The sequence below is a fragment of the Geotrypetes seraphini genome, chromosome 11 (assembly GCF_902459505.1).
Source record: "Geotrypetes seraphini chromosome 11, aGeoSer1.1, whole genome shotgun sequence".
Taxonomy (NCBI): Eukaryota; Metazoa; Chordata; class Amphibia; order Gymnophiona; family Dermophiidae; genus Geotrypetes; species Geotrypetes seraphini.
The window spans coordinates 20210729-20238583 of record NC_047094.1 but is presented as its reverse complement, the minus strand read 5'-3'; the positions used below and the strand labels follow the sequence as shown (position 1 = coordinate 20238583).

Here is a 27855-nt window from a genome sequence, read left to right as displayed (position 1 = left end):
CCCTAGCCACTCATCTACCCCAGTCATCATGATGATCCTTGGCCTGAGATCATGTATTAAGGCTCCTTCTCTAGAAGATTTCTCAGGACATACCCGCCAATCGGGTTATCAGTATGTCCACCATGAGTAGTTATAACACCTCATTCAGGTGTATTAATTTGCATAAAATGAAGGAGGTAGTGCATGCAACTTTATCTCAAGCACACTCACTGACATCCTGATTGGCTGGGTGTGTCTCGAGGACTGCTAAAGAACCTTGGCCTTCAGTCCCAGTCCTTTGAGTGTTACCAAAGATCTAGAACATTGAAATAATGGGCTTTAATTCTGATTCGTAGCAGCTGCTGCTGCATGATAACTTCACTAGAGGTTTTGAATAATGCCTCTATCACATTATCATCCCCTGCAATCTAGAAGAGATGAGAAACCTGAGAATCAAATCCAGGTTCTCCACATGGTGTTGCCACTCACCCACCAGCCCAGCTCCCATATGAGTACATAAAATATGGTTTTCCTTCATGAAATTAGAAGATGATGTCTATCCCCACCCTCCAAAGCTGATTTCTTTAGGCATCTGCTGAACATCCAAGTAGGAAGCATTTACTTTTCTCCCCTCATAGAGGTGACATGGATTGCCTATCCAAGTATTTCTTAAGTGCTACTCTGGAGTAAGAGGACAGAGTTTGTTAATCACCCCAAATTAGATGAAGTCCAATAAGCAGGGCTGGTAAAATGCGTATATCAACCACTACAAGAGATGCACAAAAGGAGAAGGTTTCAAGCAAGGAGAAGCCTAATGTATTCTACAAGGTGAGTGGAGCTTATTTCAGGAAGCATATGGGGGTGCGGATATCCTAAGAACAATTGGATTGATTTGCAGGGCAACTTCTGCTCACCATTACATTAAAACTTAATCTGAGTCATTCATATTGTAATCCGTCTCTTCGTCCTCACTCTGTACCAGCATGCAAGTATAGAAGGGAGGGGGAAAAGAAGAACACTGCGGTTAAGTTAAAATAGCCATGGCAGCAAAACAAAACATTTCAACAAGTATCTCTCCCAGCAGATTCCTAAGAAAAATTTCTGTGCTGCAAATAAACTTAACTCTATAGGCAGAATTCAAGCATGGACAAAGGATTCATAGAAGTAACCAGAAACAATTATGACTATTTAGTGCTTTTACAAGACTTTGACTAGGAGTACAGTGTTATACCTTTCAAATTAAATGAGTTCATCTTGACTGCTGTGTAAATGAATCTTTTTCCCACAACTTCTTATCCAAAAGAGATATGAAGGACTTAACTAGTTTTATCATTGATAACAAATCCTTTGCCAGGAACCTTTTTGAAAACAGGGACTGGACATCCATTTTCCTGCTGCTTTAAACTCAAAGCACATCATCTTTGAGCCTCTACTAAGCTACCATTCAATGTAAATCCAAATGATTCCAGAGTTGTTTCAGTGGTGCTAAATACAGTTTTCAAATTACAAAAGGTTAACAGCATTTTTGCATAATGGAGTAGTTAAGAGTGGTTAGAGCACCGGACTAACAATTGGTGAAGCCCAGTTCAAATCTCACTGCTGCTCCTTGTAATCGTGGGCGAGTCACTTATCCCTTCATTGCCTCACATACTTATTAGATTTAAGCCCTCAGAGCAGGGAAATGTAACTTATCTTGAAATACATCCAAATAATATACAGTACTCCCCCGATATTCGCGGGGGTTCTATTCCATGAACCCCCGCGAATCGTGAAAAACCAAGGTTTTTCAATGGGGGAGAGGGCAGCGGGAGAGGCAGGAGAGAGCAGCCGGAGCACCGGCGAGTGCAGGAAATCACTCGCTGTATGCTCTGACCGCCTCTTCCTGCGCTAAGTTGAGACTTACCAATCAGGAGCTGCGTGTCAAAGCAGCTCCTGATTGGATAAGGCCCAACTTAGTGCAGGAAGAGGCGGTCGGAGCATACAGCAAGTGATTTCCTGCACTCGCCGGCGCTCCGGCTGCTCTCTCCTGCCTCTCCCACTGCCCTCTCTTTGTCGGCGGTTCGCAGTGGGAAAATACCGTGAATGACCGGGACCGCCGACCGCGAACGACTGGGAGAACACTGTATATAAAAAAAGTAGTGTCTCTAATTCTGGGGCTCTCATATGCAAAATCTGGTTACCAGCGAACAGGTCCCAAGACAGGCTGAAAAGGCAGCCAAAATAGCCTAGGGACGGAACTTATAAGTTTGATGTGTGCAAAGCCCAAAGATGACTGAATTTTCATAATGTCTCCCCACCAACTAAGAATATACAAAAGCACTATACTTCAGTACTATATTTCTAACACATCTCATCCTAATAAATCTGAATTAGAGAATGACACAGGGACAAATTTTTCCCCATGGGGACTCATTTTCCTGTCCCGTAACATTCATGCAAGCTCCATCCTCATCTGCACAAGCCTCAAACACTTTAATATCATAAGTGTTCAAGGCTTGTGTGGTTAAGGCAGAGCTTACAGGAATGGGACAGGGACAAAACTCATGGGGACAGGGAAATTGAGTTCCTGCAGGGATGGGGACAAATTTGTCCTCGTGTCATTCTCTAGTCTAAATTACTTTGAATCTTTTCACAGGGAGGACTAGAGGAGAAATATTGTGAAGCTGTGGCTCGCATCAACTTAAATCATGAAAAGGACTTGTGGGCCAGCATTCGCTCCCCTCGTTATGTACCTGACCCCTGGGATCACCACATTAAGGGTCCACATGCGTGGCAACCACAAGTTAGAAGGCTACAGAAATTACCTCCTTGGCTTTTAGTTGTTACAAACCAAGTTTAAGAATAGCCCAGAACTTTCCAAACAGGTTTGTGAATGCTACATTTGAGGTTGCAACCCTGGTGAGCGCTACATAAGATGTCATTGTCCTGCACCACCACTTGCACACTGGAGTCACAGCTGTCAAAATAGCACAGTAATCATCCCTTTCATTTTTCTACCTTTACTCCAGCTAAAGATCATCTTCACACAAATATATTTTTGCATTAGTGTTCAGTTTTGCAAACTTCTAGTCTAGAATATACCATTCATTTTTAAATCCATGTCATAGCTAAATCTTCCAGCATGAAGACAAAAGCAGTAAATTCTACTTCTGTTTGTTAAAACGCTGGCAAACATGGAACTGAAATAGATCTAGAAGTGAGAGACTGTTTTCGATACAAACATACCTTTGCTTTTTCACTGGGTTCACTGGTTGTGCCGTAGGGTGTATTGTGCAATTCCTTGGAGACAACGCATAAAAATTCAGCCTGATCTTCATTTCCATAATTATAGGAAGAGCCAATACTCACCAGCTAAAAAGATAAAATGAACAAGATTTTTATGATTATACAAACTCCACAACCAAAATCCCTCTCCTTAAGCTCTTGATTTCTTGGACATCCAACATTCATCCAAATACGAGTGTACTGTGCTCACTAAATGAACGTGGATGCAAAAGAGTGGAAGCAAATGTCAGCTTTGGACTAAAGATGTGAGCAGCCACCCACACCTACTAGGCCCCTCCACCACAAGCTGACAGAACTTCACAGACCAAACTCACCATTACAAACAGGTAATGATTTTGCAAGCAGGAATTTGAATGCACAAATCAGAACAGGGTGTAGATAACATCTCCTTCTAACAGATGGGACAATTTTTATTTTAAACAACACAAACGAAGAAGCACACATACATACACCCGTTAATACCTCTGCAAAATATGAGTTATTACCATCTTGCTGCTCTCCCAAAGCAGAAACAAAATGGCGGCCAGCTGGACTAGTCTTTTTTACTTGTACAAGTTCAACAGGAATTACTCTAATTATAAAACCATTTGAAACCAAATAATTTGGCATTTGCACAAATTCATTACTGCTACACTTTTGTCCCTGATCAGCAATTGTCTTCTTAACAGGTACAAACCAAAAGAGGCCCAAGTGTTTTGGGGAGTGAGCAATATCTACTCCCTTCCGATGCCTTCTCTTAGTTATGAACAATATTTTCAATAAAAAGGTCAGAGTTCAGATTTAGGCACAAAGTTTAAAGTGCAAATCATCATTACCACCAATAAGCTACAAAAAGAGGGATACTATTTGCTCAGCATCAAAAGTAAGACGTCCTTTGGAAAACTGATTTCATGTAGACTTTGGCTATTATAATAAAACCAGTTGCTTGTCATGTGTTTCCAAACATTTATGGCATCACTGCATGAATGCAGCTATATAAGTTTATTGAATCTGAAGAGCAGGCTACAGTTTTAAAATGTCTAAAACTGTATAACCAAAATTAGATCAAGACTTCAGAGCCATAAAGGTAGGGAGAAAGAAGGGCCTAGTGCTCGGAGACATGCCATTTAAAAAAGGCAGGATATTGTCTTTACTCAACAGAAATAAGCCTGCTCCCACCTTACTTTTTCTGTATCATGAGAATAACACAGACTTGTCAAAGCATGTTCTTTTTTCTAGTTAATATTATTATCTCTGAGAATCCTAAATTAGAGGATGTTGAGAAACCACCCTGTGAACAGTCCTGGCTAGTAAAGGTGCTTTCCAGTACTTACTATGAACAATGGCTGTCAACATTTACACTTCTCACATGTGGGATGGCTAAGACCCATCAGCTGAAGACTACAAGCCCAACACCAAAACCCATAACTGATGGATGATATCTGAACAAGCCAACGCAGGCCAATTTGTTGACTAGACATTCTCATCAGCCCAGTGTTTGGCCCTCAGGACTGCTATAAACTAGTTTCTCATTATGAAACACCAATAGCATGTATGCAAAACAATTTCAAAGGAAGTTAACACATTGGTTTTCTATAGCTTACAGGGCTATGTATCTCCATTATACTGGTAGCATTAATGATATGCCTTGGATATGAACAAATATGCTAATTTAAAGTATACTGGACATCAAAAAATGGCTTTATTGTAAAGTAATAGTTATTCAGCATTGTATTAGGCAGATAATCAACAAAAAAGAAACTCATGCTGTTACACTTTGAACAGAAGTAAATTACTCTATCAACATGGACAGGGAGATATCTAAGTGTTCTTAGTCTTGGCAATTTGCCAATGCTGAATCTGAGAAAAAATATCTAATCTGCATGTTTGTTAAAGCAAAAACTTAGACCTAAAATGCTGCACTGTATAAAGTGTTATCTTACAACTATGAATCCATTTCTATATTTTGGAAATCAGATGTTCCAGTATGTTAAATTAACATTATATGGAAGAGAATTAGTTAAAAGTTTCTAACCAAAGTAAATTTCATAAACAAAGGAAGTACAAAATGTACAAAATTTTTCATTTTTGGGAAATTAAATTATATTTATTGATCAAAATAGCCATGGTCCATCTAGCCCAGTGGCATGCTTCCCAACCGTGGCCAATCCAGGTCACAAGTACCTGGCAGAAACCTAAACAGCAGCAACATGTTACTGATCCCAGAGCAAGCTGTGGCTTCCCCCCATGTCTATCTCAATAGTGGACTTTTCCTCCAGGAACTTAAACAAACTTTTTTTTTTAAAGTCCAGATATGCTAACCGCTGTTACTACATCCTCTGGCAATGATGGCAGAATTCAATGTCTATTTGTCTTCGACAAATTCCGCTAACTCTGCCTTCCCTCCTTCCCTGCTCCCTCCCTACCTCGATATGGCCACTCTTATCCAATCTCGGTTTTGATCTAATGGCCCCTCAGGCCTCCATAGCATATGCCTTTTCACGGCCATATATTCAACATTGCTGTAATTGTAAAAACGCTGTAATATGTAACTTCACTGTAAATGTATGTAACTTCGCTGTTAATTTTCACTGCCATATATGTAACATTGCTGTAAATGTAACAACGCTGTAATATGTAACTTCGCTGTAAATGTACAGTCTCTTCTATTGTTAACCGCATTGAACTTCCATGGTATTGCGGTATACAAGAATAAAGTTATTATTATTATTCAGGTGCCAATTCAAGCTTGTCCATGTTGCACATATCCCATACCAAATAGCCAAAAATGTTGTCTGCCGTCTATAAAGCATGTTGTGTTTGTTGCAGAGGGGGGAGCAAGGGATATGTTGGAGGTATTGGTACAAGAGAACAGCTGGCTCAGTTCACATCAGACTGATCCATTGTTTATCTCTTTTTCATCCTGGACCTTTTTTTTGCTCCTACTCACCAGCTTGCTTCTGCTCCTTTGGGTTTTCAACTCAACTGAATCCAGCCAGCAGCAAGGCACCACCACCATACCACTTCAATTGAAAGTATCTGGGCTTCCTATAACCCCTTTAATCTATTTTTATCTAGATCAACCAGCCAGACTTCTGGCCCAGCAGCAAGCAAATGAGTTTGACATTAGTTCACAGCTACAATTCCCTCCCTTCCTGAGGTTACGGGTACTACCTCTGCAACAGCCCTGGAAACAGAAGCTGGACAGAGCAGGTCAAGCTATCAAACCAACCATGTGCACCTTCTTGGTAATTTTAGATTGGTTCAAATACAGTGAAAATAGAAGGCATTTCAAAATGCACTTCTATGAAGACTACCGAGTTTAAAACAAGCATGTACATGTACATTTTTGTTGACCGACATCAAAATTACGAGGTCACAGACCATCAAAATTCATCTATTGCCAACAGCAAGTTAGGCACCCAACCCAAGGTTAGTGTTAGGGGATGTAAACATGACACTTGCCCTGAGCCCCCCCAAACCTGCATGCAGCTGAAAGAGATGCATTTATCTACCTGGGGGCCCCTTTCAAATTTCTGCCCTGGGGCCCAGCATGTTTAACACATTCCCTCTTAACAACTTTCTCCTGGTCCTTTCAGCTACCAGCTCAATTTGAACTGGTCTTCTTGGGCTACAATACCATGAGCCTTCATTTAAATCTATACAGGGTTCACTTCTTCCTCAGCAATGCATTTTATACCCCTCCAGTTCACTTGAGAGCCTTATCTACATGCACTTTAAATCTGGTCAATAGGTGTTGCCACCGAGTGATGGCTGAGCTTCCTCCACATTTGCTGCTGTTCTAGAGGGCTAAATACTTGACCTGGGAAGCATGGGCCCTTTGTATGGTACTGCACAGCTTTAAGTTTTACATTCCAGTTAAAGCTGAGCCTTTGCTTATTATATCAGATACCCCAAAACAAGGATCACAATTTTGCATAGGAAAGAATTCATGGCTCATACTTGCCTCCCAAAAAAATCACCCAGGAAAATGTTAACTCTTACCACGACCTAACCACCAAAGGCTGTGTAGTATATCTATTACATATTACACTAAAATTCAAATACTGTAAAAGGAATATTGCACACTGAGTGTAAGACTCATTAGAACTCCTAATACCCATCTACTCCCATTTTTGTTGGAGAGGACTTGAATGTTGAAGGCCTCATATCTGTGGGCAAACAGGTCCCCTGCAGATTCCCTCTAGGAAAACAAAGGGTTTGTCATTGCCTACAGTTAAATAATTGTGAACAGCCATCCCAAGTACAATGCTTTCATGTGGAGGACCAGGCTGGCTGGCCCAATTGACTAAAGTAAAGAAACAAACAAAAAGGACCCTATGGTAGTCGACTAGTGGTAAAGAGGGGGAAATGAATGAAGGCCAAACACATCCACATCTGTACTCTGATTACCAGCAAAATACTGTTTCAGCAGTTCCAGATTTAAAAGTCATTCCTATGCCACTGCCTCTGCTAAAGATCTAAAGGCTGGTCCCTAAGTTTCTACAGAAGGAGAACAGCAGATATTAATCTAATTACTGCTTACAATTACTTCAAAATAAACTCATTGTCAGGTACTTGTATACAAAAAGTATAATATTCACACAAATGAGATTTCTGAACAGTATTTTTACATGACAAATGCAGGAGATGTTTCCCCCATCAAAAGAAAAAAAAGCTTGGGGCTCCTTTAATGAAGGCGCGTTAGGGCCTTAATAGCGCACGCTAGCTGCTACCGCCTTCTCTTGAGCAGGCGGTAGTTTTCCGGTGCGTGCGCTAAAAACGCTAGCGCACCTTCGTACAAGGAGCCCTTAGTGTTTTCCGAACACTAATTTAACATTACAGTGGTACCTCGGTTTACGAGTGCACCGGTTTGCGAGTGTTTTGCAAGACGAGCAAAACATTCGCAAAATCGGCGCCTCGGAAACCGAGCTTCGATTTGCGAGCGCCCCCCCCTGCGATCCGGCACCCCCCCTGCCGCCATCGGGCACCCCCCCGCCGCGACCTGAGGTCCCCCCAACCCACTCGAACCCTCTTCTTACTTTGCTGTAGCCTCCGCAGCGGCACCGGCACCAGCATGTCCTGTGCGTGGTGCCGGTGCCTGAAGATCTGCTTCCTGTGTTGGGCCTTGAGCATGTGCGCATGCTCAAGGCCTGAGAGTTCACGTCGAACGTGAACTCTCAAGGCCCAGCACAGGACAAGCACCACGCACAGGACATGCTGGTGCCGGTTCCGCTGCGGAGGCTACAGCAAAGTAAGAAGAGGGTTCGGGTGGGTGTTGGGGGGACCTCAGGTCACGGCGGGGGGGGGGGGGGGGAGCAATGTCGGTTCTCGTGGGGGGGGGGGGAGCAGCGCTGCTGGCCTCGGGGGTGGGGGGGTGGGAACCTATCAAAGCGAGTTTCCATTATTTCCTATGGGGAAACTCGCTTTGATAAACGAGCATTTTGGATTGCGAGCATGCTCCTGGAACGGATTATGCTCGTAATCCAAGGTACCACTGTATTTTAAAACAAAGCCAGAAACTCTAGCGACTGTGGAAGAGAAATAGTAGTTCAGCTGCTGAAAAAATTTATCCAATAAAAAAAAAAAAAAAGTAGACTGCATTTCAAGAAGTACATGTTGTAAAGCAGAATTTTGCAAGGCACGTGAAAATACAACACATCAAAAAAGGAAAACTGGCCCTTGGTGCTGACTTACACATTTGAAACATTACTAGACACAGAATTAAAACCACAGCCCCATGAGGAACCACAAATAAAGCAATGAATGAATTAAAAAAAAAAAAAAAAGCAGGAATGTGAGGCGGCCATGCATGTTAGTGTAAGAGAGCGGAGGGAATGGCGGGACACACCTCACTGCTGCATTTCTGGAAACTGGACTCCTCCCCTTTCACCTCCCTTGACACAATCAGCAGAAACTCTGACTGGTGGTCCCGCCCGTAGCCATACGGGGAACCTATACTGACCAGCTGCAACAATCAATCAGAATGAAAAAAAAAAAGGATATATATCTTCTCCATAATGCTAGAGCAAAATAAACATCAAATGTATTCTCTTAAAATAAATAAATGCACTCCATCGTATTTCAGTTCTTGTTTTAAAACCAGTTTATCAACGTTATGCAGTTCTCAGTAGACAAGTAAAACTTGGGATTTAACGCAGCAGTTTGCAGTGACATTCTGCTAAGTTACAGGATCAACCTTTACCTTATATTGACTCCTTAACGCCACGAGTGAGGCACCACTCTACTTACACTGTGGCGAGAAAGGGGAGAGCTGCTGGCTAGGTGGTTATAGATGCCAGCGTTACCGATTACTTCAACTAGATCTGTACTTGTGGATTTTACATCTGTTTAGCTGAGATTTCAAAAAGCATAATTGACTCATTTTATAAAGCACTGCCTAGGTATGAAGTGTGTTTTCTACACAGAACATGATTCATAGAAAATTGTGTGGATAAATATGTGTTTAGAAGTACATGTGCTGATGAGGACATGATGGGTAAGCGTTCAAAGGGATGTAGTTTGGAGGCCTTGCAAGGTAGACATGTATTTTATAAAATGCTTGTGTGCATGGAGTACAACCTCAGCTGTACCTGCCTTGGAGCATGTATAAATCTGTGAGGTGGCTTGGTTCTGTTGCTAGGGTTTACTGTAGCAGTCTATTCCAAAATTCCAAGAAAAGCACTTATATTCCTTTGTCTTTATGTAAGAGTCATGTTCTAGGGACTTTCTAAAGGTGCTCGATTATAAAAGTAAAAATTAGCTCCAATGTACACTTCTGAGACAGGAGTTTTCATTTCTAACTCAGTCCTGAATGAACAGAAATAAATTCATGTACAAAAATTATTTTAATTCTGACATATTTTCCAACTATGCTCAGGAGAATTAAAATGCACACTCAAATCACTTAAACCTTTACAGATAATAAATGCTGTCCGTATACAGCAGGGGTGTCAAAGTCCCTCCTCGAGGGCCGCAATCCAGTCGGGTTTTCAGGATTTCCCTAATGAATATGAATGAGATCTATTTGCATGCACTGCTTTCATTGTATGCTAATAGATCTCAAAAAACAAAAGGAATTGACCCCGAAATTTCCACAAAGAAGAAAATCCAGAGAAAACCAAAAAAAACTCTGTGAAGTGACGATGTTCTTAAATGCACTTTATTTGAAAGTGTCAAAGTTCCAAAGGTACACTGAAATCATCCACATAAAATAATTCCATCCACATGAAAGTAAAACATCCACATAAGAGCCTTAAAGGACCTAGTCCGCTAGGGATACGGGACCCAACACGGTCTGCGTTTCGACAAAAAGTCTTCTTCAGGGGTCCCTATAAAGGTGAGTACGTGGGAAACAATTGTGTGGTGAGCCGGATGTGTATCCCTAGCGGACTAGGTCCTTTAAGGCTCTTATGTGGATAATTTATTTTTATGTAGATGGATTTATTTTTATGTAGATGGAATTATTTTATGTGGATGATTTCAGTGTACCTTTGGAACTTTGACACTTCCAAATAAAGTCCATTTAGGAACATCGTCACTCCACAGAGTTTTTTTTTGTTTTCTATGCTAATAGATCTCATGCATATTCCTTGGGGAAATCCTGAAAACTCGACTGGATTGTGGCCCTCGAGGAGGGACTTTGATATCCCTGGTATACAGGATATGCACTAAGAAAATCAAAGCACACTGCAAATGATAGTTGCCTTAGCGATAGCTTATATTGGGGAATTTAAGCTGGTTAGAAAGTGTGGGTTAGAAAAATAAAAAAAAAAAAAGTGCCTTTCGTTGTTAGTACTAGTAAAGGGTTAGGTTTATAGATGAAAGAGCACAGATGAAAAAAATTGGATATTTATGAACAAAAATAAGATTTTAAGATGAATATCCATGGAAATTTTTGCCCACTATGCAGTTGTGTAAGCAGTAGAACTCTAGACGACTACACCTTTTTTTTTAACAGAAAATTAAGTTACGTTATAAATTATACAGATTTAGTGGAGCCTCGTGACATCAAACCACGTTCTTTATCTATTCTTGTTGTAAAAGATATGGAAAAGACTTGATGTCATTGTAACAACCCAATTTTTTATTTAAAGACAGAAAAACCCACCACCACCTATCCCTCCCCTTCCCCCAAGAATATCAACTGGTCCGTTTGGAGAAGGAATATGTATAAGATACAAGGAAGCCTCATTTTTGTCTATAGCGGACCTTTGGAATTTTTGGCCACTGGTACAAGAGCGGCTCATGGAAAAGACTCAAGAAAACTTAACATATTAAGTCTGCTTTTCATAATTCATGGCTGCCACAAATATCCCAGTGATTTTAAAACAAAATGCAATACCAGTACCTTTTGACACAAAATTTGCCAAGAAAAGCAATCGATGCTACTCGAAAACCTGCCCCTGATATTCAGTCTGCAGTGGTCAGTGGTTCTAAAGGCACTGGCTACCAGAGGCTGAAATCTAAGCTCGATATTCAGAGCTAAGACCATGTCTAGGCACCGACAAGGACTATCTGGGTCAGCCATGGAGCTGGAAATTATGTGGGATTTAGCTGATACTGAGTGCCAACATTCCCATAGGTAACTGGGCGAAGATAGGATCACACAAAAGGCAGGGGTCACTGGCAAGAGCCTTTCCTGCCTATTTTAACTCCTTTTAGTTAGGGGAGAGTGTGGCGCAGTGGTTAAAGCTACAACCTCAGCAACCCTGAGGTTGTAGGTTCAAACCCACGCTGCCCCAGGGATATTAGATTGTGAGCCCACCGGAACAGACAGGGAAAAATGCTTTGAGAACAGTTTACATGAACTCCCCTGGGAGAACGATATAGAAAATTCAATAAATAAATAGTATCTACACCTTATAAAAAATTCCATTGTATCAACAGGGCAACCAAGAGCTTAGGAGCTCTTATTTTATTCCCCCCCCTCAAATATTTTAACTTTAGCGATATCATCAAGATCTTCTGTTGCCACCCCAAGAGAGAGTCAAATACATACATTCAAATACTGGCTTCTGTCATGGATTAGTCACCTATTTAAATGCAATTGAGAACACATCAGCTTCCTTGTTTGTCAGATATCTCCAAGTCCTGGACCACTGGAGGGTGCTGGAAAACCTGCACCGCTAAATATTAGTAACTAAAAATAATTCAGAGTCCTTTCTCAAAATTAACAGGTGTCCAAGTGTTTCTAAGTTCAAGGCCACTCCAGATTCTTTGGGGTGAGAGGAATAACTGCTGATATAATCCTAGCTCCCTATTATGAATTCTAGCAGAGCTCGTTATATGGATATCCTTCAGATCGACTGACAAATTAATGCCCACATTTCATTCATTAGTTTGAAACAAATATGTGGAAAAAAGATCCCACCTTTTGCATTTTATTTAACAGACTTATATCCCGCCTAAAACCAAAACGGGTTTGCTGCTAGATTTCTTTCAGGGACCAGAAGAAAAATGTTAAGCTCAGGTAAATAAATCCCCTGTTGATCTCAAAAATGCTTTTTTTTTTAACTAAAAATTACAGTTGGACCTCTGATTAAATATCATTCAACAGAAATTAAGTTTCTACTGTTATTTCTTTTAAATAAATGATACTTTTGTTAATATCAAATGTGCTATGAAGTCTGATGTTGCCATGGAAAAAAAGGCAAAATATGTGTTAGCTGTGAATCGTGACTTATGAATATCATCTTTAAACATTTCCCTCTGTTCTGGAAAAACTAGTGATATCTATGGGATATCCAGATTAAAACCCCTCAGTCCTCCCTTAAATGTAGTAGTTCTGCAAGCCTTAGCTCTTGAGAAGGCAGGAAAATATGACATTAATAAGCAACTGTGCCAAACATAATTGTGTCAAATCTCTTTTCTGCATTAGGGTAATAACCAAAGTCAATTAAGTCCTTTCCTTAAATCAGAAGCACGATAACTTGGCAGAAAATACATGGCCATTAATGTTATGAGGCAGCCTAATGAGGGAGTTGTACCCTGGAATGAAGATTTCAGAAGGGATGCTTGGAAGAGATACAGAAGCCCTGGGAACATCGGAGAAGAGAGAGGAGGAAAACCAAGACAAACAAACTACATCTTTGGAAGGCGAGAACGGGTCCTTTGTGGTTAAAAAAACCCACTGAAATCACTATGGAGTCTCTTTGGGATTTAGTAATAAAATTGGGAAACACTTTGACTCCAACAAATTGTAGAAATGGAAAAGAAGATATGCAAACAAGAACAAGAATTAAATAAAATACAAGAGGATATAACCTTAATTAAAACAAAGTTGGGTAAAAACGAACTTGAAATAACTGAGGTTAAACAGGTACAAGAAATAGTGGTCAAAGATTATGTGAACATTAGGCGGAAGCTAGAAATGATTGAAAATGGCCAGCGAGCTAATAATTTAAGATTTCTAAATTTTCCTAGGGTTTTATCTATGACACCCAGGGAAATGTTAAAGAAATACTTTTTGGAAGTTTTCTCAGTTTCCGAGGAACTAATTCCACCTTTCTCCCAAGTATATTACTTGCCTGCTAGAAAAAAAATGGAACAGCAACTGGGCAATCAAAAACAGCAGGAACCACAATTGGATATCTCTATTTTATTGGAATCTTCTACAAAGGATTTGGTCACACCAGCAACATTGTTAGCTACTGTTGCTTTAGCACCAGATAAGAATTGGATTATGAAGATGTTCTTTAAAAATAGAACTAAAGAGTTCCTGGGACAAAAAGTACAGATTTTTCCAGACGTTACCAAAGAGACTCAAAAACGGAGAAGGCAGTTCTTGTTATTAAGATCAGGAGTAATTTCAGTGGGGGGAAAGTGTTTTTCTTAGATTTCCCTGTAAATGTATTGTTCTTCATGGTTTAGATAAATATGTTTTCTTTGAACCAATGCACCTAACAAATTTTGTGGCCTTGAAACGTCTTGAGAAAGAAGGAACAACTGGAATAACTGACTCATGATTAGAATACTCCCTCTGACTTCAGCCACTTTGTCTTGCTTCTTATTGATTTTTTTCCCCTTTTTAATTGATAATGTCACTCTTTGAAAGTCTTGGATCCAATAATTGGGGACTATAGATTGCTTAAGTGTAAGAGAATATGTTATATGTTTTCTTCTTATTTATGTTAAGGATTACAATCTTACTGTACAAGATATAATGCTTGATAATTTTTTTTGTAAAATGATAAATAATAATAATAAAAAGGAGCATTTATCTCGTTGGCCTGCTGTAAAATGCTCTTATGCTGGTTAGTAAAACCCAGAGTCTGTGATTAACCATCAGGATATCTGCAGATATTCATTTTTTTCCTCTTTATCCACAGTTTTGTTGTAAAACTCTATTTACTAAGAAAATGGCTGAAGATACAGGAGACCAGATGTTGACAGAGTCTACTAGACACAGACTTAAGCCAAGTCCAAAAACTGGTTACACAACTCATCTCAACTCATTAATCGTCTTCCACTTTCTTCAGCTGAATCTTGGAAGCTATGCATTTATTTAGACCTAAGTAATGGGCTGAGATCAGCTAGTCCTTAACCACATGCATTCTATTATAAAACGCCATTTTTATACAAAATAGCTGAAATGCCCATATACTAACTGTCATTACTAAATGAAGGAGCTCAAACCAAGACTTTACAGAAGCTTGGCAATACTCTTCCCTCCAAAGGTTGCAACTGAGAGACGAGCTAAGGTATCCTTGCTTTAATCAGTTCAGTTACCTGCTCAAACTTCCAACCATCAGACATTGTTGACACCATCTGGGTGAGCTCCTCCTCTTGACACTGAAGCACTCTGTAGACATGTTTCACTGGCACCTTCAGGTGAGAAAACAAAAAGGGAGATAGGTGATGTACTTATAGTGATGGTCTAAGATGAAGGTTCTTGGCCTACAGCATTTCTAAAAGGACACCTTCCATGTTCATCCGGGGACACTGTTACACACTGTCAAGTTATCTGTATTACTGAACAGTTCCAACATAGGTCTCTGTTTGGACTCTGCACCCTAAATTTTTGAATCTTATTTTATTAAAAATATGGCAAATGTCAAACCCAGCTGCTTTGCAAAGCCCTTTAGGTCAACTATATGAAAAAAAATCACATATATTTAAAAAACATAGGCAGGTAAGATTACTTCCTCAGTACTGTGGAGCAATGTTCATAAGAACAATGACCGGAGAGTCATTCAAAGCAATCATGGTCCAAAACAGTATAAAAAGAACACAAGTTCATATCTTAAGCACCAGAACATGGGTGACCTTCCTTTACTCCTCAGTCTTCCAGACCCATGCCTAAACCATTTAAGATAATAGCCCCTTCCCCATTAGGCCATAATACATTACATAGCATTCCCAGAACACTCCTAAAACCCAAATATAGAACTCAGTCTACAACAAAACTTCTGCATCTGCTATTGTCAAAGTTTCTATTGAAAAATGTGTTATATTTATAGTCTGAAATATCCTTAACATTTTAAAAGGCGACATAAGCTATTTGTGCATTTTGAGGTGAACAAACAGAGCAGGGGGAGTGTGTGGTGCAATGGTTAGAGCTACAGGCTCAGCACCCTGAGGTTGAGGGTTCAAAGCCCACGCGGCTCCTTGTGACCCTGGGAAAATAACTTAATCCCCCATTGCCCCAGGTACATTAGATAGTGTGTGAGCCCTCCGGGACAGAGAGGGAAAAATGCTTGAGTACCTGAATAAAAAGCACTTAGGCTATAAATGGTATATAAATAAACCACCATCTTTTTGTGTATGTGCAAACAAAGGCATACAGTAGGCAAAATAAAAGCGAGGATATCTTCCAAAAAACAGAAGCCAGCCCTGGGATCCATTCTTTGGACGAACTCATCTTAAAACATAAGATTCTAGATTAGTATTCAAGGACTGAGTTTAGAAGGGGTGATGTGAATGCTGGCTTAAGTGCACTGAATTATTTTTTTTTATCAAAGCCTTTTTCTCCGTGTGTATGAATGAGTTGATAGCTTCTCTTCTTTATCCTGAACAGACCTTCAGTTAACTTTCAGAAAGTTGTCCTCTTTGAATAACTAGAGACAAACCATTAGTTTTATGACTTTACTGTATTAAAAAAAAAAAAAAAATCCTAAAGGTCTGTGTTTAGATATTCCAAACAGAGTGATGTGAGGAAGAGACAGATTAACTTTCTTGGCAGGTTGCTGGTATAAGTTTAAAGCTATTTGTTCTAATTTGGAAATTTGCGAATGTATAAATCAAAGGTTCCTTTGCTTGCTGGAGTGCAGTTGTTGGGATTAACAAACAAAAATACAGGTTTAAATAGAGATTGGCAATGTACAAATTTTGCATTTCTTGGAAACATTTCCCTGTTTAAACACATCAACGTGGCTTTTAAATTTTTTTTTTTTAAAATACAGTAAAGTCATAAAACTAATGGTTTGTCTCTAGTTATTCAAAGAGGACAACTTTCTGAAAGTTATCTGAAGGTCTGTTCAGGATAAAGAAGGGAAGCTATCAACTCATTCATACACACGGAGAAAAAGGCTTTGATTAAAAAAAAAAAAAAAAAATTTTCAGAGCACTTAAACCAGCATTCACATCACCCCTTCTAAACTCAGGCCTTGAATACTAATCTAGAATCTTATGTTTTAAGATGAGTTAGTCCAAAGTGCTCTAGCGTAATGCTTCTTCTATCTGCTTCTTTCCAAAGTATGCCTGGGGATGCTTCACATCCCCAGATGACCTCTCACTTCATTACATTATTTACTGGATTTGAATGGCACTTGGCCAAGGTGCTTCAGAGTGTGATAAGATGAGTTACAGTAAAATGCAAGTACCAGCGGATAGATTAGAAAAAGACCAGGAGACAAAGTGAGCCTTAAACTTTGAGGGAAGGGGAAAGTATTTTGCATATCACCAGGGAAGTTTTTTATTTTTCTGTGGAATAGAGCACAAATGCAGGTAGCAGCTCATTTTGTACATGGATGAACAAAGAGGACAGTTACAGGACTAAAATTCTTCAAATGTGATTTGTAATACAGTGCTCTCATCAAGTATTAACTTTTAGGATTTGGGATAACATCCTTGCTCTCAAGCCTTTTATGATCAAGTGCACAGCATTTGCTTAGATTGCTGAATTACATACTGTTGGATTTATGACTGCTTTTAGATCCAAGCCTTTTTTTTCTTTTTATTTATACACTTATATACACAGTAGTCAAGCAAATTCCAATTGGAAGAAAAATCAGAAATGAGAATACACAAATCTCTGATTTTTGGTTTGAAAAAGTTCGACCATATCACTCCTTTTCTGTGTGAACTGCATTGGTTGCTGGTAGAGGCACATGTGACATTTAAGTTTGGTTTTATATGCTTCAGAGTACTATTTGGTCTTATACCTGAAGACCTAGTGGATTCATTTACATTTGCTGATGTAAAACGTTCTAGACCAGGGCTGCCCAAGTCCGGTCCTCGAGATCTACTGGCAGGCCAGGTTTTCAGGATATCCACAATGAATATGCATGAGAGAGTTTTGCATGCCAAGAAGGCAGTGCAGGCAAATCTCTCCAGTGTTCTCCCCAGGGCCTTACAGCTGGGCGCTGCGCCCGGCTGATTTAGATGACCGCCCAGCTAATCCTGCTGCTACCGCCGATGCTCCTTCCTGTGCTGACTCGCCGCCGAAAATTTTGTTTGACACCTGCCTTTTTTTTTTTTGCCAGCATGCTTTTACTTGCTTCGGGCCTTCCTCGTTGCCGGGACCTGCTTACTTTCTGTTTCCGCGAAGGCAGAACCCGGCAGCGAGGAAGGCCCGAAGCAAGTAAAAGCAGCAAGTTGTAAGCTTCCCTCCGGGGCTCTATCGTGTGCGTGCTGGCTTCCCTTCTCTTTCCCCCCCCCCCCCCGGAACGCTACTTCCGGTTTCGGAGGGAAGAGAAGGGAAGCCAGCATGCACATGATAGAGCCCCGGAGGGAAGCTTACAACTTGCTGCTTTTACTTGCTTCGGGCCTTCCTCGCTGCTGGGTCCTGCCTTCGCGGAAACAGAAAGTAGGCAGGATCCGGCAACGAGGAAGGCCCGAAGCAAGTAAAAGCAGCAAGTGTAGTGGTATACCATTTGAGAAAAACAAACGCACGGACATTGGTCCCGATTCTTCTTGCTCTTTTAAAGCTCCGATCCAAGCAACCTTGGTGTCTATTGTGGAAGATAAAGTGGTCAGCCGGGAAGAATGAAATCAAGAAAGTTCAAGTTTAGTCAAGCTGTGATTTGAACTTTATAGGCATTTGTTTTTCATCCTTTAACTGGCAGGCAGAAGGATGCTCCATTTATTAATCTTGCAAAGTCTGATACAGGAAAAGCTAGAAGTGCATCAGGATTTAAGGAGCTTGGGGTGTGCAAATCCACTTAATGCAGAAATTACAGTAAAACAAAATCACTTTTCTATTTCACTGCAGCTCTATGAGGTTCTTTTGCACTTAGCTATAGTCAAATGATGGATAGGAATATGTTTATTTCATTTAAGCTAAGGGAAAATAATATTTTTTCTGAGTATCCTTTAAATAATGGTTCACAAATTAATTCAACCTGTTTTAAGGCTGGGTTTTGTTTTTCACATTATTGCTTCTGTTTTTATAATCCTTAAAATAATAAGGGGCAATTCTCCAAGTGGGTTCTTTCTCGTAGGCACCCTGAGACTGTACAGGGAATGCCTATTCTATAGCAGTGAATGGGCTCCCAGGTTCCTTTACAGAATGGCAGCATATAGCCTTAGATTCATGCGCCTTACAGTTAAAGCAGCCATAGAGCTGACGTAACTAAGCATGTCCACTTGTGGGAGAAATGATTTTATTTTCAGTTTAGTGATCAAAATGTGTCTGTTTTGAGAATTTATATCTGCTGTCTATATTTTGCACTATGGCCCCCTTTTACTAAATCGCAATAGCGTTTTTTAGCACAGGGAGCCTATGAGCATCGAGAGCAGTGCAGGGCATTCAGCGCATCTCCCTGCGCTAAAAACCGCTATTGCGATTTAGTAAAAAGGGAGGGGGTATATTTGTCTATTTTTGTATAGTTGTCCTGAGGTGACATTGCATAAAATCATCTGTCTTGACCTCTTTGAAAACCTGCGGAATATAAATGATAATTAACATTTTCTCTGCGTACAGTGTGCTTTTTTATTTTATTGTTGGTAGATCATTTTAACTTGGTCATTTTAAAAGTAGCTCACAAGCCCAAAAAGTGTGGGCACCCTTGCTGTAGAGCCATTTCTTGTATGACTGGATCAGCTATATTTATCTTTTTTTTTTTTTTTAGTTGTTTAAATTCATGCAGAAATAAATGGCTAGATTGAACCTAATGACTTCATTAACGCCTTTACCTTTTTTTAACCTCTATACCATTTGAAAGAGGGCGAAAACTTCTTAAATTTAGTAAAAATATTCTGGCACAAGTATCAAACCTTAAAAAAGGAAGTCATATTGAGCATTGGAAAATAATAATAATAAACTAATAAAAATAGTACACATTTAGGGCTCTTTTTACTAAGTTACAATAGTGGTTTTAGCGTGCGCTTAGTGCGCGGAGAATTGCCACATGCGCAAGATGCTAACGCCAGCATTGAGCTGGCGTTAGTTTTCCCACATAGCACAGGGGTTTGCGCACGCTAAAAATGCTAGCGCACCTTAGTAAAAGAGGGGGTTAGTTTTCCCCACCACCAAATTTCCCCATCCTGCCCCCACCCGGCTACTTTTTCATGCCACCCAGCTGGAAAAAATTTCTGGGGAGAACACTGCTCTCTCATGCATATTCATTGTGGATATACTGAAAACCTGGCCTGCCAGTAGATCTCGAGGACCGGACTTGGGCAGCCCTGTTCTAGACGCTCTTTTCTCATTCTCATCCGTTAAAGCAGTGGTTCCCAACCCTGTCCTGGAGGAACACCAGGCCAATTGGGTTTTCAGGCTAGCCCTAATGAATATGCATGAAGCAAATTTGCATGCCTATCACTTCCATCATATGCAAATCTCTCTCATGCATATTCATTAGGGCTAGCCTGAAAACCCGATTGGCCTGGTGTTCCTCCAGGACAGGGTTGGGAATCACTGCGTTAAAGGATGTAAATTCCAAAAATATTATCAACGTCTTCTATCTTACCAGGCAGTGTCCTGGGATATGTATTCATACTGTTTCTCAAAAAGTTTTCTATATATGTATTTCTATACCGTTCTCCCAGGAGAGCTCAGAACGGTTTACATGAGTTTATTCAGGTACTCAACCATTTTTCCCTGTCTCTCCCAGTGAGCTCACAATCTTTCTAATGTACCTGGGGCAATGGAGGGATTAAGTGACTTGCCCAGGGTCACAAGGAGCAGCGTGGGTTTGAGCCCACAACCCCAGGATGCTGAGGCTATAGCTTTAACCACTGCGCCACTCTCCCCTCTGAATTCTCTATTTGTGACTTCTACCGTGTTTCCCCGAAAATAAGACCGTGTCATATTAATTTTGGGTCCAAAAAACGCATTAGGGCCGAAGCCGAGCTCGAGGCCTTCCCCGTCGGGGTATCGACGGCAAAGAGATCCGCCATACGGGCCTTGCGACGAGTAAGGGCCCGTTTCTGGAAGGTGGCACACTTAGGGCAGGATGCTGTCGGGTGATGGGGCCCCAAACACCTTAAGCAGCACCTGTGAGGGTCAGTGATGGACAAAAGCCTATCACACCTACCACACTTCTTAAATCCCGTTACGGGCCGGGACATGGGCCCAAAACAAGGCCGGGAACAAACGAGGTTCCTCGGCCACGGCTACCGGGAGCCCCCGGAGCGAACGGATGAAGTTAATTTTTTTTTTTTTTTTTTTAAAAAGAAGAAAACAAAGAAAGAAAACACAGAAAACGCAGCGACCGCGTCGAAATTCCGCACACAGCCGCGGCGACAGAAGGCAAATACGAGCACAATTTATCCACAGGGCTTCTGGCTCCGCGGATGAAAATGAACTGAGGACCACGAGGTGGAGATGCGCCCTCTAGTGGGCAAGAAGGCTAGCACATGCGTGGTGCAGTGTGCAAACTTGAAACTTCTAGCAAGTTTGCTTGAAAAGCTGTCCGCGCTGGGGCTCCGTAGATGACGTCACCCATGTGTGAGAATATCATGCCTGCTTGTCCTGGGATAAAACGCATTAGGGCTTATTTTCAGGAGATGTTTTATTTTTTTCATGTATAACAATTCTCTCTCCCTTCCTCTATTCCACCCCATTCCTTCATCTTTCTTTCTCCTCTCCCCCCCATGTGAGGCATCTTTCCTTCTCTCTCACCCATCTCCTTGTGCAGCATCTTTCTATCCCTCCCTCCCAATCCCCTGTGCAGCAGAACCCCACCAACCCTCCTACCATGAGACTGACATACCTCTACTCCAAGGCCTCCAAAAACAGGAGCGGTGGGATTGCTGCATCGATGAGTCAAATTTTTTCAGCAAATCAGGCAGCACTAGTGTCAGGGATGGAGTCGGGGACATTTGTGTGTGTGTGTAGGGGGGCTTTGGAGGTCGATCTTAATTAGGGTTTATTTTTGGGGTAGGACTTATATTAGAAGCATCTTTAAAAATCATGCTAGGGCTTATTTCCGGGATAGGTCTTATTTTCAGGAAAACAGGGTAGTACTTAACAGTTTAGGAAACACCTAAAAACATATTTGTTGACTAGATTTCTAGGTAATTAAAATATTCCTTCGAATGCATTTTTTCTCTTTTGTAAACTGCATGGAACTTTACGGTAATAACTAAGAATAAAACAAAAAAGTAGCATCTTTCAAATATGAGAGTGAGAAGTGGTGCGAATGAAATAGCTACAGGCCTACAGCCTCTGGGGTTGCAGCCACCTTCAGTACGCTAATACCCTCTCAAGCTACCTAGTAGTTCAAGATGGAAATTAATTACCAGCATATGACACCGAGAAGGAAATTTTAACATAGAGGTGGCACCAAGTCTCTTCCTTGGCTGCAAGACCAAAAAGTCGTTATGGCACTTTTGTAATACTTGAGCACAGGACAGGAAATATATGAACAGAGCCCAAAGCTATGAATATGACAAATATAAGAAAACTCCTAACAGATTCCAAGGCAAAAGTCACAAGAAAAGTAGTCCTACCTGTAATAATATCAAGGAAACTCTTCAGAAAGATAGTAACATCTAAAAGGACCAGAGGCAGCTTTTTCCCCTATTAGCTATGCTCTAGCCTCCTTATCTCTTCTCCATTGCCAGATATTGTGCTCTTACTGTAGGCGACAGAGTCTCAAATAGGAATCAAGAGAATCTCCTGGAAATATTTTTGAATTTACCACTACTACTATTTAACTTCTATAGTGCTGAAGGGCAAACGCAGCACTGTACATTTTTACATTAGGCAGTCTTTGCTCGGAAGAGCTTACAATCCAACTTGGACAGACAGACATGCCATTGAGGGGTTGGGGATGCAGAACCCAAGGAGAAGAGTTAGGAGTTGAAAGCAGTCTCAAAAGAGGTGAGCTTTTAACTTGGACATGAACACCGCCAGAGACAGAGCCTGCTGTAGGGATTCAGGTAGTTTGTTCCAAGCATATGGCGCAGCAAGACAAAGTTGATGGAGTCTGGAGTTGGCAGAGGAAGAGAAGGGTACAGATAGGAGGGACTTGCTAGTTGAGTGGAGTAGAGAGTTACGCGGGGACAGAAATCCCACCCATCCCCGCCCGGATCCTCTCCATCCCCATCTGTCCCCGTCAGGATCCTCTCCGTCCCCACCCATCCCCGTAAGGAGTTACCTCCATCCCCGCCCGTCCCCATTAAAAGCAGCAATTACTTTTGACGGGATCATCAATTCCACAGTTTCTTTTGTGTTTGCGCTGCTGTTTTCCTTTTTGTTTTCTGTTCAGATAATTAACTTATAAACCCTCTCTTTTACTAAGGCTGATGTGTCCATTATATTATATGGACGAACCCTGCTTCCAAAGCCTTCCATCCTCGTGGGAGTCCCGTGGGCCAGAGGGGGGTCCCCGTGGGAATCCCGTGGGTTAGGGAGGGATTCCCACGGGACACCCGCAGGACCTGCGGGATTCCCGCAATCCCCGTGCAGACCTCTAGAGTGGAGTTCGCAGGGGGGAACTTGGGGGGAGAGAAGTGAAGAGAGATAATGAGGGGCAGCTGAATGAATGTATTTGTAGGACAGTAATCAAAGATTACCATGAGATTGTAAGCAGACAAGACAGGGAGGATGAGAGTGTTGTTCACAGACAGAAAATGGGGGAAGCTTAATTGAATCTGTAGGCTGAAAGGTGGGCAAATGAACCTCTTGGGTGACATAGAAGGCAGAAGCAACCTTCAGTAGGAAGGAAGCGAAACCCCCCATCTGTGATCCTGAGGAAAGGCTCTATGCAGGAAAGAGGTTGCAATTTGCCGAGACTATTGCTACCAGAAATACTATCTTCATCTTTAGATCCAGAAGGGACGTCTCTTGGAAAGGCTCATGAATACAGAGGCTTAGAAAGGTCCTTCAAGATTAAGATTCCAGGACAGAAAAGGCTGGCACAATGGAGGTCACAATCTGAATGCCCCTTTCAAAAACCGTGTCACATCTGAATGAGATGCCAGCGATAAGCTATCCTTCTCGAGCTCAGACGCATGAGAGCCCTGCCACTTGAACTTTGAGAAATGGCACTACTAGGCCTTTTTCTAATCCAAGATGGCCACCGCCAGCGAATTTGCGCCAAAAATGGCTCTTGAGGGAGTGCCCTGAAGTTCAAATACGCAGGGAAAGGGATTTTGGAGAAGGAGAACCGTAGTTCTGACTCCAGAAACCCTTAAAATAACTTTTTCAGACCCTCCCTTAAACGGCTACTGCACCTTAGTAAAAGGACCCCTGAATTTTTGTTTTGGGATCCAAAGCAGTTACAATAATTTTTATTAGCTAGAGAAATAACATGATTATTGTTTACCTATATATAGAGGAGTAAAAATGGTTTAAATCCTGTTTTTGTGAATGGGAATATGGTCCATTTGGTAATGGACTAGTAGCCCATTTAATATTGCCTTTAATTTTCTTTAGATAAATAAGCATATTTTCTTAATAATGTGGGCTTGAAATTAATTTTTGATTTTGTAATGTTTATTATTGAGAAATGGTTGTATTTAGTCCTTTTCTTTGTGAAATTGTAATGACAATTTATACATTAAAAAAATAAATAAAATACTTAAAAAAAAAAAAATAAATCAAGAAAAGAACTTTATAAACAATCCAATATGTCACTGAGTCACCAATACTTTAAGAGCACTGCAAAAACAGGCAGTGGTGAAACTGCTCACCTGTGAGGTTTTGCTGTCTCTCTCTCTTATTCTGTCTTTTACAAGTTTTATTAATGATGTTATATTGTAGAATTCAGCTTCCTCCAACACTCCTGTGAAAATAAACACACCACCTTTTGATGTTTTACATTTTATCAAGTAAGCTATTGAAGAGAACCCCCTCTGGATCCTTCTCACGCAGCCAGTCACAACTTTTGATGCATCTGAATATATTTATTTACAGCAGAAAATCTAAATAATGTTTGAACTTCCTGTGGGGGATATGGCTGCATTAAAAGTTGTTCTTCAAAAGCCTGCAGCTCAATTTTTCAACCGCTAAAAAACATATCACTCCACACTTTCAACCACTTTAGAATATAATAGCACTGCAAACAAAATGCAAAACATCTGGTTCACAACTTACCTTCTTCTGCTAAGTCCTTGTTAATGACAAGTTTCCCATGTCTCAAATAATTGAGTACTGGCCCAAAGTAGGTCGGGTCTCGATCTATTAGATAAGCACCTGTTTCATCCTTAAAAAGAAAACAAGAAAATCAATCATTTGCAATGCATCTTCAAAACAATCAACCTTGTCCCCAGATATGCCTATACGGCAAGCTGTTTCTGTTCAAAATTAGTTTGCTGCCCACAACTCATCTAATCTGCTCCTTTCATGGTTTGTTTGCAAGATCAGCTGCACAAAATGTGGGTGATGGGATAAAAGCGCCTGAGACTTCAGCGCGCCGACATTGCAGCGCCGACAATTCGGCGCAAGACCCCAGCGCGCTGCCTAAAAACTTACTTTTAAAGAGCTCCGATGTGGGGTGTGAGTGGGGACCCCCCCCCACTTAATTTCATACTCTTCGCGCTGCCGTTGGGGGAGGTGCAATCCCCCACATTATGGAGGAAACTTAACTTTTTCCTAAAAAAAAAAATTATTCGGGAAAAAGTTGTTTACTCTATAATGGAGGGTTCCAGCCCCCTAACCCCCCCCCAGCGTCAGTGCATAGAGTATGAAGTAAACTGGGGGGGTTCCCCACTTACACCCCACGTCAGAGCTCTTTAAAAGTAACTTTTTAGGCGGCGTGCTGGGGTCTTGCGCCGAATTGCCTGCGCTGTAATGTTGGCGCGTCGAGCGAATGACTATGAACCCAAAGTGTGCCATTTGTGGTCTTCTGCTAGAAGGGCAAGCTCAGGCCTGGTTACTGGCTCAAAATGTATACCAATCTCTTATGAATATTTTACAGTAGAAATTCTAGAAACTGATATGTCAAGCTGGCAAGAAGTCTAAACATCTCATCTTTCTTCAGCCTAATTCAGTAATTATTAGATACTACTCAAACGGATGCCCTTGCCATGGCTGCCACAGCACCTGTGGGACCGCCCTACTGGTGCTAGAACATCAACTTGATCAATGATTACACACACCAAAATCAAAAGGACATGGAAAATCTTTCAAGAAACCTCCAAAACAAATCCAATGAAAATAAACAAGTTCTATAATACTGAGCTACGACCATGGTTATCAATTGGTTGTCAATCATGCAATTATATTATGGTAATGTATATAAATATTGGTCATTTCAAAAAGTTTGGTTTAAAACTAATTTGTATTATGCTCATGCTGTTAGTAAAAAGCAGTAAGAACTAGTTTCAGTAATCAGACTAGTATATTTTAATTACTACCACTCTCTTTATGTTCTTAATGCCGAGACTTTTTCATGCTTCTACAATTAGTTAGATCACAGTATGAATGTGAACTTTTCTTATATTCTTAGGTTTTCAGAGACAATTTACAAGTTTTCAAGCCATTTTTTATATTGCAGTTTGAATGTATCTTTTTCTTATATTTTATATTTCACTAAGCCCTCTTATGATGGTTGGAGTATAGTATGAATACTATTTTGTATTATACATTTCATTTTTGAAATATAAGTTTTACAAATCTCTATACATTCATTGTATTATAACGTTGTGTTCTTCTTTTGTATATCTTTTATGTAACTTTCATGGCTTATGACTGTTCTCATATCTTTTACAATTCAACACTTTTTTCTATGGCTTAATATGTTTTTAGAAAAAGTATGTCGTCTTCATCTTTTATGGCTTTTTAAAGTGACTATTATTGTATTTTATTTCTATTTGTTTAAATGTTTTTATCTGTTTGTAGACTCCTGAGGCAGGCCACACGGCCAAAACACGTACGTGTCGAGTCTTGAATGCAAATAATAATAATAGATTTTATACCGCCATAACCAAAAGTTCTAGGCGGTTTACACTAAAAAGAGCTGGACAATCAGCGAAGTACAATAATACAGTACAAGATACAAATATTTGTACTGTATTATTGTATTTCGCTGATTGTCCAGCTCTTTTTAGTGTAAACCGCCTAGAACTTTTGGTTATGGCGGTATAAAATCTATTATTATTATTTGCATTCAAGACTCGACACGTACGTGTTTCGGCCGTGTGGCCTGCCTCAGGAGTCTACAAACCGATAAAAACATTTAAACAAATAGAAATAAAATAAAATACACCACAGGTCAACTTCTCTGTTTCCTTTTCATACTATCAAGGCCTTCAGAGTATTAAGTGAATACCCAGCCCATATCAATGCTTGGTTTTTGTTTGCTTGTTTGCTTTTGCTTGATGCTGTTTGGTTGAGCAGGCTGCCTGCTCAACCAATCAAACTGCATTATGTAAAAAAGACATGCCCTCAGGAAATTTGGGTGGGTGGGGGGAATCAGAATCCCCAGCCCATAGCCAGGTCAAGAAATTAGTGCGCCCTGCCCCTTGGCCAGTTCCCTCCTCCCTCCTTTGACGTGAGCGGATGCCCAGATGTCATCGGAGCTTGCCTGCTGCCAACTTACACTACCCTAGCTGACTGCCGACTTCTTTCCTCTGCCTCCTGCCACTTAGTCTCACTCTTGAAGCAGCCCGATGTGACTCCACCTCTCCACTGACCCTCAGGAACTCACCAGTTATGGTTTAAAAATTTTTTAACCCTGCTTACAGTGGTTAACGTTGGCAAAAGATAAAAAATGGATTTGCAGGATCCTCTGGATTCACCCAGATCCTATATAAATTTTAAAATATGACTGTTTCCTGCCTCTGTCATAAGTATGTGGACTATTTTTGATTTAAAAAAAAATTATTTTAGATGTCAGTAAGGCCGTGCGTGAGTCTCCTGCAATTCCATTTCCTCAGTGTCCACCTTAAAAGCCTTCTCCTCTCATGGTGATGTCAGTTTGCATCACAGCGTCTGCCACTCCCCTCACCAGTATTCACTTTAAAAGCCGTCCTCTGCCCCCTCTTCCCCTCCTCCCCCTC

The 27855-nt window shown here is 40.8% G+C and overlaps 1 protein-coding gene across 4 annotated transcripts in view; it reads right to left on the bottom strand.

Moving 5' to 3' along the window:
• KCTD5 (potassium channel tetramerization domain containing 5) overlaps nucleotides 1–27855 on the bottom strand; it is an 89538-nt gene that overhangs the window by 7850 nt on the left and 53833 nt on the right. Inside the window, exons 2-7 of one of the 4 annotated variants that reach the window (XM_033914088.1) lie at nucleotides 24950–25058; nucleotides 24547–24638; nucleotides 14974–15069; nucleotides 9095–9211; nucleotides 3205–3330; nucleotides 16–952 (exon numbers count right to left, since the gene is read on the bottom strand). In XM_033914088.1, coding sequence (XP_033769979.1) covers nucleotides 908–952; nucleotides 3205–3330; nucleotides 9095–9211; nucleotides 14974–15069; nucleotides 24547–24638; nucleotides 24950–25058 — 585 coding nt within the window. In that variant the 3' untranslated portion in view covers nucleotides 16–907. Of the gene's footprint in view, nucleotides 1–15; nucleotides 953–3204; nucleotides 3331–9094; nucleotides 9212–14973; nucleotides 15070–24546; nucleotides 24639–24949; nucleotides 25059–27855 lie in introns of those variants that run through there. The other 3 variants (XM_033914089.1, XM_033914090.1, XM_033914091.1) reach the window with 3 other exon arrangements.